Source organism: Schistocerca serialis, chromosome 5 (genome assembly GCF_023864345.2).
Source record: "Schistocerca serialis cubense isolate TAMUIC-IGC-003099 chromosome 5, iqSchSeri2.2, whole genome shotgun sequence".
NCBI lineage: Eukaryota > Metazoa > Arthropoda > Insecta > Orthoptera > Acrididae > Schistocerca > Schistocerca serialis.
In genome coordinates, this window is record NC_064642.1 from 562,389,975 (window position 1) to 562,403,059 (window position 13,085).

General features: G+C 43.7%; 1 protein-coding gene across 1 annotated transcript in view; it reads right to left on the reverse strand.

The window, feature by feature from the left end:
* Positions 1-298: 298 nt before the first annotated feature.
* The window catches only part of LOC126482082 (facilitated trehalose transporter Tret1-like), a 74,495-nt gene continuing 61,708 nt past the window's right edge, over positions 299-13,085 (reverse strand). Inside the window, exon 5 of the mRNA XM_050106058.1 lies at positions 299-604. Coding sequence (XP_049962015.1) covers positions 299-604 — 306 coding nt within the window. The remainder of the gene's footprint in view (positions 605-13,085) is intronic.

Sequence of the window (13,085 nt, forward strand, 5' to 3'; positions counted from 1 at the left end):
GTACCTTTTTGTAACACCCTGTATAATTCAAGACGTCTGGCAGAGATGCTACTCTGAGACAAAGAGATTAGCGATAGAGAGAATACTGCGTCTGCCCCCCATCAAAGCAGTCACATGGCTGACTACACAAGCAACAAACGTACTCTTTGCATCGATGCAGAGACATTAACAGATTTTTCTCTGTCTTTGGCTGAAATGTTAATTCAATGAATTGTGGGTAATTTAAATTTCCAAATGAATTTTAGTCCCACTCGGACGAATTTGAGTTCTTTATTTCAGCCAGAGTCAGAAAAAATGGCTACTTTGTTTCTTCGTCTTCTTCGCCCTCGAAGTGCCGTGTGATTTCGATGAAGGTGCGGCCCCTGGTCTCAGGTAGAAAGAAGAATGTGAAGACGAGGCCGACGACGGCGCTGGCCATGAAGAGGAAGAAGACGGCGTAGACGCCCGTGGCGTCGCTGATCACCTGGAAGAGCTTGCTGAGCGCTGTGAAGAGGATGGACTGCACCACCGCCACGACCGAGGTAGCCACGCCCTTCACGTCCGACGCGAACACCTCGCCCACGACGGCCCACGGCAGCGGGCCGATCCCCAGGATGTTGAATACCTGCGAAGGCAAAGCGACCCATCAGCAGAGCCATAGTGGGACTGCAGAAAACTATGCAAGAGTGGGAAGGGGTGGGGGGCAATATTCTGAATTTACCACTTTTTAACATAACTGATTCATTGAGTTTGGAAACATATCGTTCAAAAGAACTAAATTTAACCGAAAACACAATAAATTGTTGTACGCGAGGCATCTACTCAATTTTTTATGGCAGATTATTTTCATACTTAAACAGTTAGCAAATTTCAATAGTATAGGCAATGCACATCTTCCTGTTTTATTGAAACGAACATGAATACAGTCCTCTTCATTCAGCAACATAAAACTGCATTCTATTTATGATTAAGACAAGGGTATACGACTAGTTATTCGCAAAAAAATATTTTATACATTGTACTGTCCCTGTCTGTACCATCCTCTTTTTTAAAGGGTAGCACAGAAAACAGGCCCCGAGCACAGACTGCTCGCCAATTACACACGAATCGTTGTCCGCCACTAGCAGATACAACGACAAATAGATTTAATAATTAGATAATGAAGAAATAACAAATAAGCTAATGCAGAAATGCAGTTATAAGGGTCGAGGGGCATGAAAGGGAATCAGTGGTTGGGAAGGGAGTGAGACAGGGTTGTAGCCTCTCCCCGATGTTGTTCAATCTGTATATTGAGCAAGCAGTAAAGGAAACAAAAGAAAAATTTGGAGTAGGTATTAAAATCCATGGAGAAAAAATAAAAACATTAAGGTTCGCCGATGACATTGTAATTCTGTCGGAGACAGCAAAGGACTTGGAAGAACAGTTGAACGGAATGGACAGTGTCTTGAAAGGAGGATATAAGATGAACATCAACAAAAGCAAAACGAGGATAATGGAATGTATTCAAATTAAATCAGGTGATGCTGAGGGAATTAGATTAGGAAATGAGACACTTAAAGTAGTAAAGGAGTTTTCCTATTTGGGGAGCAAAATAACTGATGATGGTCGAAGTAGAGAGGATATAAAATGTAGACTGGCAATGGCAAGGAAAGCGTTTCTGAAGAAGAGAAATTTGTTAACATAGATTTAAGTGTCAGGAAGTCGTTTCTGAAAGTTTTTGTATGGAGTGTGGCCTTGTATGGAAGTGAAACATGTACGATAAATAGTTTGGACAAAAAGAGAATAGAAGCTTTCGAAATGTGGTGCTACAGAAGAATGATGAAGATTAGATGGGTAGAACACATAATTAATGAGGAGGTACTGAATAGGATTGGGGAGGAGTTTGTGGCACAACTTGACTAGAAGAAGGGATGGGTTGGTAGGACATGTTCTGAGGCATCAAGGGATCACCAATTTAGTATTGGAGGGCAGCGTGGAGGGTAAAAATCGTAGAGGGAGACCAAGAGTTGAATACACTAAACAGATTCAGAAGGATGTAGGCTGCAGTAGGTACTGGGAGATGAAGAAGCTTGCACAGGATAGAGTAGCATGGAGAGCTGCATCAAACCAGTCTCAGGACTGAAGACCACAACAACAATAACAACAATGCAGAAAATCTATATTTACTGAATTGATGACAACAGGCGGGCGGCAATGAACGGTTTAGTATTCGGGGCCAGGTTTTCGTGCGCCATCCCCTTTGAACACTGAAATACATTAAATCGCGCTACGCCAAGGGCGAACTGCGCGCCAGTGATAATGTTTATGCCTTGTATCCACACTCCAAAAATTATACTTTGTTCTATAACCAAGTTACCGGGGCAACCTAACGAATTTACTGTTGTACAGTCACGGTTGACAACACTGAGCCATGGGTGCATACGAAATCGTTGCAACAAGGCGTTCTAATTGTTGTCGGCTTCTGTACTTCTGCTGCACAACGTAATGAACTTATCATTATTGTGTAAGCTTTGCTATTGTGAGCCTCAGCTGCGGGTTCTCATGGATGATAAACTGTAGCTCACTAAATCTGAATACAACAGATTAAGCCATGAATCAAAAGGATAGTATATTAGAAAGTTATGTCTATATACGGAAGAGGGTAACGCTACAGGTTTCAGGCGTGAAAATTCTACAGACGAATGGATTCCGAGTAAGGAAGATGCTGCTGCTTTAGATACGGAAGATGCTATTGATGTTTGTAATGATACTGAAGTTGAAAGAGAGGCAAGTGATACATCAGCGATGAAAATCACAGAGCTGACGAAGACGGTGAAGCGATTATGTCTTCTGCAGGTATTCTACGTGGTACAGATGGAACTAAATGGCATAAGGAACCTTTTGGGACAAGAAAGTTGCTGAAGCATAATATTTTGCAGGAAAGGGCTGGTCCAACGCGTACAACAAAATTTCTTTCTATAAAACGCATCTTCTAGAGTTTCCAGTGAAACCAACAGGAAGGCAAATCAGGTATTCACAAATTATAACACCAATTCAGAGACCGCCTCCGTAGCGCAGCGGTAGCGTTACTGCCTACCACGCAAGGGCCCCAGGTTCGATTGCCGGCAGGGGACTGGGTGTTTTGTGGCCATCATCATTTTCATCACCATCGACACGCAAGTCGCCGAAATGGCGTCAATTTATAAGACTTGCAATACGGTGGCCGAACCCCGAATGGAATATCCCAGCCAATAAATGCCGTATGATTCTTTTTTTTTTTTTTCAGAAGGAGTAGCAAAAGTGTGGAAACTCCTGACAACTGACGATTTTGGTGCATATCCAGCTGTAGCTTGAGCGAGGTTGACTAATTTTGAACACACAAAGGAAATGTGGATAAAAATGCATTTCCATTGTACCGTGCAAGCTTATCCCTCAACAGGCTTTGCCATATAAGCAGGTTTATAGTATTTGACAACGTGAACACTAGGGCTGATCACTTGGAAAGTGACAAAGCTGCTGCAGTACGTGACGTATTTAAAACGCTAGATTCAAATCTTCGCAGAAACTGTGTGCCTTCTGATTGCCAAACTGTTGATGAACAACTTTTTCCTTACAAAGGAAAGACAAGATTTACTCAACGCATGCCCTCAAGCAAGCCAAATATGACTTGAAAATTTGGTGGATTTGTGATTTACGAAATTCTTATCCAATAATTGGCCAAATTTATACAGGTAAAACTGCTTCAAGAAGAGAAACTAATCAAGGAGAGAGGGTAACAAAAGACTTATGTTAACATTTCAAAGGTAGTAATATAGTCACTAACAACTTTTTCACAACTCTACCATTAGCAAGGTTGTTGATGACTTGTGTTTTGTCCATAGTTGGTACTGTGAAAAGAAACAAGCCCGGCGCTGATGACCTCGACGTTGAGCGCCCATAAGCCCCAACACATACAGAAACAAGCCCTATATGCAGCCAGAACTGCAACCTTCCTCTTCACTACAAGAACTGTCGTCTATATGTGGATTCAGTGACGACAGCTTTTCTCTGTGTTCATATGTTCCAAAGAAGAAGAAAATTATGCATGAGGCATCCACTTTTGGCCCTCTTCCAAAGCCAAATGCTATACATTATTATAACAGCACAAAAGGGGGCGTTGATAACATGGACAAGTTATGTTCTCATTACAGTGTAAAAATGAGGGCACAGAGATGGCCTCTAGTATTTTTTACAACAATCTGGACATTGCTTGTTTAGCGGTATACAATATTTACACAGAAAACAATCCTCAAGCAGAAAATGTGACTCATAGATGCAGAGTTTTTCTCTTGGATCTGGAAAAACATTTGGCAATGCCTTCCATTATCTCTAGATCATCAAATCCTAATTAACTGAGAAAATTTCCCCGTGAAGTTGGGCACTGAGTGCATGATAGGAGGGCTTCTAATTCTGGTTCCTGAACAAGTTACGGCTCAGGCAAAACGAGATGCTTCTGCATGTGAGGTAACAGGGGATAATATGGAGCTCTTTCAAGTAGTTCATAATTTAAATTTAAAGCACACCAACAGAGATAATATGCTGGGCAAAATAGACTGGAAAATACTTGTTTTGTGTTTTGATGGGCGTTGAATTTCCGTTACGTAGTGTTTTGGTTTTCTATTAATTGCAACGAATTATAAAAGTGTGGTGATAAATGTGTAAAATTATATAATGTATTTAGACTTAAGTATTTAAATATTATAAAATTCTGTAAACGAATTGTGGCCATGTTTAGGGATTATTATGACTAGTGTGGTGCCATGTGACCCGACTCAGGACTGTGGATATGAGCGGGAAAACGGGGTCTTTGTGCGTTGCCCGCTGTGGCGGCAAGTTGGGAGCGGCGAAAGTGCCGCGAGTGCAAGCATGGACGCCATTGTATGCGAAGGAACAAAGTGAAAGTGTGTGGGTGTGAGACAAACAGTATACGACTTGCACCGATTATTATTTGTGAACTTAAAAATGAATGGCCACAAAGTTAAAGAGTTTCTTTTGAATAAATAAGTTTCAATCAGAGCGTGTGTAGTTCAATTCACTGCTGTTCAAAAGCTAGGCAATATCTGACTCAATAATAGGGGCGCAAATGCAACCGTTTACTACCATCCCCCTTTGCACATGAGCCACGTGAAAAATAGGTAGTAGACGTACCAGAGTTCAGTTGCAATTGGGGGCTCGTCCGAGATAGGACTTTCTTCCCTAGTCCATAGTATTTCGGAATCGGATGTCCGTCTGATGTTAGGCTTTTGAACAGTCAGTGTGGGGGCTCTGAACTAAATCGGTGCATTAGCAGTACCGGAGTGTTTGTGCTGGACAAGATACGCGCTGCCCCGTGGTTAACGCCGATATAAGGCCACCACGATTGTGAGGCAGTCATTTACACAGCCTGAACGTGTATAGTTCATTTCACTGCTGTTCAAAAGCTAGCCAATATATGACTCAATAGTAAGGGCGCAAATGCAACCGTTCGCCGCCAACCCCCTTTGCAGATGAGCCACGTGAAAAACAGGTAGTGAACGAGCCAGAGTTGAGTTGCACGCACGTCTGAAAATCGTTGGTGACTGTTTTGTACGCAAATCTCAATGAAACAAAAGGAAGAGGAAACAACAAAATGTTTTAAGAAATATAAAAAGCCAATATATGATGAACATTGCATTACAACAGCGTGTGAACTTTGTGACTAAATAATAATTCCAAGTTCCTCTTTCCACTGTAAGGAGCAGCAAAATTTGGTAGCTATATAATATAATGTAATTCATTCTGTCACATATTATTAAAAAAATTGATGCATTTTGCACTTGTATATGGCTGTATCTGTTGAACTATTACTCGGTTGTTTGATAAATAATAAATTTTTTAATATGTTACATAAAATAAAGTATTTTATTTGTGAACTTCACACTTCATCTAATGGAGATAGCCCGATTATGGATTAGAGAGAGCATTATCTTGTTTACCATTTAAATGATCTTCACTGAGTGTATTTAAATTTTGCTAATATTATGACATTAGAAAGATTCAAATGAGGGATAACCTGAGGCTTGTGTACACTAGTTTCAATATACCCGAAAAATTGCCTCTTATTGTCGTAAAGGTTACTTGGTAACGCAATGTGGATACAACTAAGACAGTAAGAGATCCAGGCGTTCTCTTGGTGACGACAGTGCATTATCCCGTGAACTCAGGATTTTGTAAAGAAGAAAGTAAATACAGGAATACCGGTTCTAAACTTATACAAGAACGGTTGGGCGTGCTTTTTATTTAACAACTAGCATTGTTGTAGCCGACACCAAGGGAATTAATCAAAATGTTAAAGGTAGGCCCGTATTTGGACGAGATTTCAATTTCGATTGACGTCAGAGGGTAGGAAAAATTTATAAGTACAACTGAACAATATAATAACACTTTCGAGGTAGGTTTGTGACCATTACTTCAGTTTTTTGTTTATATCACCATGTATCATTATCGGCAGTTCATGAAGTGTAAGGATAGTGTATGATGTATGAGTAGCACGAACCTGAACCAGTTATTGCCCTCTTTGGGGAAACTATTATTTCACTGATACTCATTTTTCATACAATACGACAGCTACCATCCTTCCTCCACTTAAAGCGCTACACTAGCACATATGTGGACTCAATGCTGCCCATAAAAGTGGGAGCTATTCGACGGAAAAATTTGCTAGGTCGAAGTAATAACATTGTCTAAGTCATTTCAAATACCTCACTGAAAACAAGCTTAAGTTACATGAGAAGTTATGAGCAACGTTTCCATTCACATTCTACATATATTATAGAACATAGGCAAATAATGATAGATTGACAGTGAAAACTACGGAAACGAAATAAACAGAACGATTCAGAAAATACTGTTGGGTAGCGACAAAAATAACCATCAAAGAGAACCGAGCGAGGTTGCGCAGTGGCTAGCACACTGGACTCGCATTCGGAAGGACGACGGTTCAATCTCTCGTCCGACCATCCTGATTTGGGTTTTTCATGATTTCCCTAAATCGCTCCAGGCAAATGCCGGGATCTTTCCTTTGAAAAGGCACGGCCGACTTCCTTTCACGTCCTTCCCTAACCCGATGTGACCGATGAGCTCGCTGTCTGGTCTTCTCCCCCACTACAACCTATCGCAACCCAACCAGCAAAGAAGTGACATACTGATACTTCTCGAAATGGGAAAAAGAGGAAGACAGCAACGTGAGTTCACTATCTTGCTCCTCGTATCACAGTAGCAGAATACTGGCCTTGTGACACAGACCATTATCCTACTGGAGATGCCATCACCGTTAGGGAAGACAGCAGGCATGAAGGGATGCAGATGGACCGCAGTAATGTTCGCCTAATTCATCATTCTCATCGTGCATTCGATTACTACCATAGGTCCCATAGAAGCCCAGAAGAATTCCACCCATAGCCCCCACTGACCTCCGTCCGTGGGACAGTGTATGTTTCGAGCAACTGTTCTCCTGGGAAATAGCGTCTCTGACCACTACCATCGACCATGTGTAACAAGAAACGAGACTCATCCGGCCAGGCGACACGTTTATATTGATGCACGGTCCAATCTCAAAGACTCCGTGCCCACTGCAATCGTAAATGATGATCTCGTTGAGTCAATGCGTTAAAACACAGCTGAGCACCAGTTCAACAATGCGCGCTGAACAGTATGCTCCATAAAATAAACGCCTGCGCCAGCACTGTGCACTGTCGCTAGATTTTTCCACAGATGCATACCTGTCCAACTCTACAGAGAGTAAAACCCACCAACCTCCACGTTCTATATGGGGTGTGGACATTCAACACCCTGTCACGTGCTCGTAGTTTCATCGTCCTTCAATCATCCTTCATCAGCGCCGGCTCTTGCACAATTTTACCAGTATGCTGCAATGTGATGGCCTATAGCCTTTTCCCGCTGTGGTGGAGCGGCTCTAGGAGATTCAGTCCGGAACCAAGCAGCTGCTACGGTCGCAGGTTCGAATCCTGCCTCGGGCATGGGTGTGTGTGATGCACTTAGGTTAGTTAGGTTTAAGCAGTTCTAAGTCTAGGAGACTGATGACCTCACATGTTAAGTCCCATAGTGCTTAGAGGTTCAAATGGCTCTGAGCACTATGGGACTTAACAGCTGTGGTCATCAGTCCCCTAGAGCTTAGAACTACTTAAACCTAACTAACCTAAGGACATCACACACATCCATGCCCGAGGCAGGATTCGAACCTGCGACCGTAGCAGTCGCGCGGTTCCGGACTGCGCGCCTAGAACCGCGAGACCACTGCGGCCGGCTTAGTGCTTAGAGCCATTTGAACCATTTTAAAGCCTTTTCGCTTATAAGGCTAGTAATCGTAATTAAATTGAATACATTAACTTCAGATAAACTGAACTGTTTAATAATATTTAAATTTTATAACTAATCGTTTAGCATTGAGAGGGGTTCACTGAGGTGACAAAAGTCCTTGTATACCTCCTGATATCGGATCACATATCCTTTTCCCACTGTAGTGCAGCAACTCCACGTGGCAATGCCTCAACAAGTCATTTGAAGTTCCGGCAGAAATACTGAACCATCCTGCCTTTATATCCCTTCACAATTGAGAAAGTGTTGATGGTGCATGATTTTGTGCACGAACTAACCTCTCGGTTAGGTCCCATATACGTTCGGTGGGATTCATGGAGGACGATATGGGTGGCCAAATCATTCGCTCGAATATTCCAGTAGTCTTCAAGCAAACGGGAAACAATTTTGGCCTGGAAACAAGTTGCATCGTTGTTTGTGCTCATGAAGTCCATGGGTGACGGAAAATGACCTCCATACAGCAGAATATAACCATTTCCAGTCAATTATCGGTTCAGTTGGACCAGAGGACCCATTCCACTCCATGTAAACACAGCCCACACCATTATGGGGCCACCACCAACTTGCACAGTGCCTTGTTGACGGCTTGGGCCCATGGCTTCGTGGGTCTCCGCCACACTCGAACCCTAACATCAGCTCTTACCACCTGAAATCGGGACTCACCTGTGTCGTCTAAGGCCCAAGCGATATGGTCACGAACCCAAGAGAGACGCTGCCGGCGATGTCGTGCTGTTAGCAAAGGCACTCACGCCGGTCGTCTACTGCCATAGCCGATTAACGCCAAATTTCGTCGCACTGTCCTAACAGATACGTTCGTCGTTTGTCGCACATTGATTTTTGCTGTTATTCATGCAAGTGTTGCTTGTCTGTTAACGCTGAGAACTCTACTCAAATGCCGCTGCTCTCGGTGAAGGCTAAGGATGGTCTTGACATTTGTCAAGAAAATTTGGCCTTTAGGATAATCGCAGTTAATCTTAAACTATATGAACGGTTGACGACATACAGCGATTTAATCCGCTCCGCCATCTTAACCATTCTACGAGCTGATAGTGGTCAGCTCCAGGGGCTTTCAATAAGTAACGCAACATTTTTTTTTTTTGCCTCAAACCGTTTCGGTTGAAAACTCCGAAATTTGTTGTGGGACATCATGGAATATTCCCGCTTCAGACCTTACAGTTTTATGAAGTTCCGATAGGTGACGACGCTATAGATAGCCTTAAAAATATCTGCAACGCATATGCGTGCCATGCAGAGAGGTGCCATTGAGTTTCGTTAGGTAGAAAACCAGAGCGACGCAGATATTCATAGTCGCTTGCAGAAGGTCTATGGAGATCTGACGGTGAACAAAAGCATGATGAGTCGTCGGGCGAGGCGTCTGTCATCATCGCAGAAAGTGGAACAAACCTGTCCCATCTCCCAGGTGCCGGCCGGTCGCACACAGCTGTGACTCCTGCAACGATGGAATATACGGACACTCTCATTCGAGCTGATCGAAGATCACAACCAAACATTCATTGCACACCTGGACATCTCGGTGGGTACTGCTGACATTCTTGTCCACCAGCTGGAGTGTGCCTGCTGAGTTCCTCGTCCCCTATCAAATGACCATAAACAGCAACCAAGGACCATTTGTGCAGAATTGCTTGCGCATTGTGAGGCTGATCGTGACCATTTTTTGTCGATCATCGTCACACACGATGAAGCATGGGCTCATCACTTCGAACCAGAGACAAAAGGCAATCCATGAGGTGGCGTCACACCACCTTCCTCCGAAGAAAAAGTTCAAAGCCGCGCCCTCTGCCGGTTAAGTCATAGTGACAGTCTTCTGGGACTCTGAAGGGTTTAGTGTGTTTGATGTCCTTCCTCGTGGTGCAACGATCAATATGCCTTACACGATGGAATGTCAGCGTCTCTAAATTTGAATGTCTATTCGTTTTGGTTCACAAATGCTGTCTTCTTTGTTTGACAACTTGACGTTTACTAAGGCAATATACTACAGCGTCATCATTGTGGAGAAAACAAGCTACTGCTCCATACGTGTTACTCTGGTAGTTGCATTTGTGGAGAAAACAAGCTACTGCTCCATACGTGTTACTCTGGCAGTTGCATTTCGTGTATCATGGAAAGCAATTACGGACACAACAACACTGTCATTGCATCCTGTAAACATAAGGAAGCATATTGTGAACTCATGATTCGCAGTACACGTTGGTATACGCCGACGACAGGGCACAAGTCCGTCGGGGATCCTATGAGACGATACAAATCGCCGTTTAAGCTGTGGGGGTGAGCTGTGGTAGTGGAGGTATTCGTAGACAGGAGACGTTTAGATTGAATGAAATGGTGTCCCAGTTACGTTCAACAGAGTCTCTCGCCACTGAACCAGAAACGAGGCAACTGATCAGTGTAGTGCACCCATTTACGTAGCGTGCACTAGCTTGTAGGAGAGCTCCACCTTAAACAAGCCAATGCACTACCTCATCGTTCCCGAATTGTCAACCGAGCGAGGTGGCGTAGTGGTTAGACACTGGACTCGCATTCGGGAGGATGACGGTTCAATCCCGCGTCCGGCCATCCTGATTTGGGTTTTCCGTGATTTCCCTAAATCGCTCCAGGCAAATGGGATGGTTCCTTTGAAAGGGCACGGCCGACTTCCTTCCCCATCCTTCCCTAATCCGATGAGACCGATGACCTCACTGTCTGGTCTCCTTCCCCGTACAACCAACCAACCGAATTGTCAAAATGCTTTTCGGAATATTCCAGAAAAATGACGGACCGATCAGCGAATATATAGTAAGCGATAAACGCTTTTTCTCTCATCAGTTAGTGGGGATTGTCAGCGAGCAAAAGTTTCGTAAAGGTTTGACATTACGTATAAACTTTGTTGGCGATCACTTTCTCATATTCAAATGCTGGATGAATATAATGTGGTTACTTGCGTGCCGTGAGTCATACTGTCTCAAGTGCTATACATAGTTTATAACTACACTACTGGCCATTAAAATTGCTACACCACGAAGATGACGTGCTACAGACGTGAAATTTAACCGACAGGAATAAGATGCTGTGATATGCAAATGATTAGCTTTTCAGAGCATTCACACAAGGTTGGCAGCGGTGGCGACACCTACAACATGCTGACATGAAGAAAGTTTCCAACCGATTTCTCATACACAAACAGCAGTTGACCGGCGTTGCCTGGTGAAACGTTGTTGTGATGCCTCGTGTAAGGAGGAGAAATGCGTACCATCACGTTTCGGACTTTGATAAAAGTCGGATTGTAGCCTATCGCGATTGCGGTTTATCGTATCGCGACATTGCTGCTCCCGTTGGTCGAGATCCAATGACTGTTAGCAGAATATGGAATCGGTGGGTTCAGGAGGGTAATACGGAACGTCGTGCTGGATCCCAACGGCCTCCGAGATGAGCAATTTTAATGGCCAGTAGTATAAAATTCAATTACTAGCATTACACGTATGGAGCAGTAGCTTGCGTTCTCCATAGTGATGACACTGTAGTGTAATGCCTTTGTAAATGTGAAGTTGTCAAACCAACAAAACAGCATTTGTGAACCAAAAGGAATAGAAAATACAAATTTAGAGGTGCTAACATTCCATCGTGTAAGGCATATTGATCGTTGCACCATGAGGAAGGATATCCAGCGCAATAAACCCTTCAGAGTTCCAGAAGACTGTCACTATGACTCAACCGGCTGAGGGCACGGCTATGAACTTTTTCTTCGGAGGTAGGTGATGTGCCGTCACCTCAAGCATTGCCCTTTTGTCTCTGTTTCGAAGTGATGAGCCCATGCTTCATCGAGTGTGACGATGATCGACAAAAACTTGTCAGGATGAGCCTCAAAAAATGGTTCAAATGGCTCTGAGCACTATGGGACTCAACTGCTGAGGTCATTAGTCCCCTAGAACTTAGAACTAGTTAAACCTAACTAACCTAAGGACATCACAAACATCCATGCCCGAGGCAGGATTCGAACCTGCGACCGTAGCGGTCTTGCGGTTCCAGACTGCAGCGCCTTTAACCGCACGGCCACTTCGGCCGGCGATGAGCCTCATAATGCGCAAGTAATTCTGCATAAATGGTACTTGGTTGCTGTTTATGGTCTTTTGACAGGCGACGAGGAACTCAGCGGTCGCACACCTTTGAGTATTACAACTGGTGGACAAGAATGTCAGCACTACCAACAGAGATGTCCAGGTGTGCAACGAAGTGTTTGGTTGTGATCCGTCGATCAGCTCGAATGAGAGTGTTCGTATATTCCATCATTGCAGGAGTCACAGCTGTGTGCGACCGGCCCTCACCTGAGAGCTAGGACAGGTTTGTGCCACTTTCTGCGATGATGACAGACGCCTCGCCCAACGACTCATCATGCTTTTGTTCACCGTCAGATCTCCGTAGACCTTCTGCAAGCGACTATGAATATCTGCGTCGCTCTGGTTTTCTACCTAACAAAACTCAATGGCACCTCTCTGCATGGAACGCATCCGCGTTACAGATACTTTTAAGGCTATGTATAGCGTCGTCACTATCGGAATTTCATGAAACTGTAAGGGCTGAAGCGGGAATGTTCCATGATATCCCACAACAAATTTCGGAGTTTTCAACCAAAATGGTCTGAAGAAAAAAAAATTGTTGCGTTACTTATTGAAAGCCCCTGATAGGTTACCCACTTATCAGCTCGTAGAATGGTTAAGATGGTGTAGCGTATTTAACCA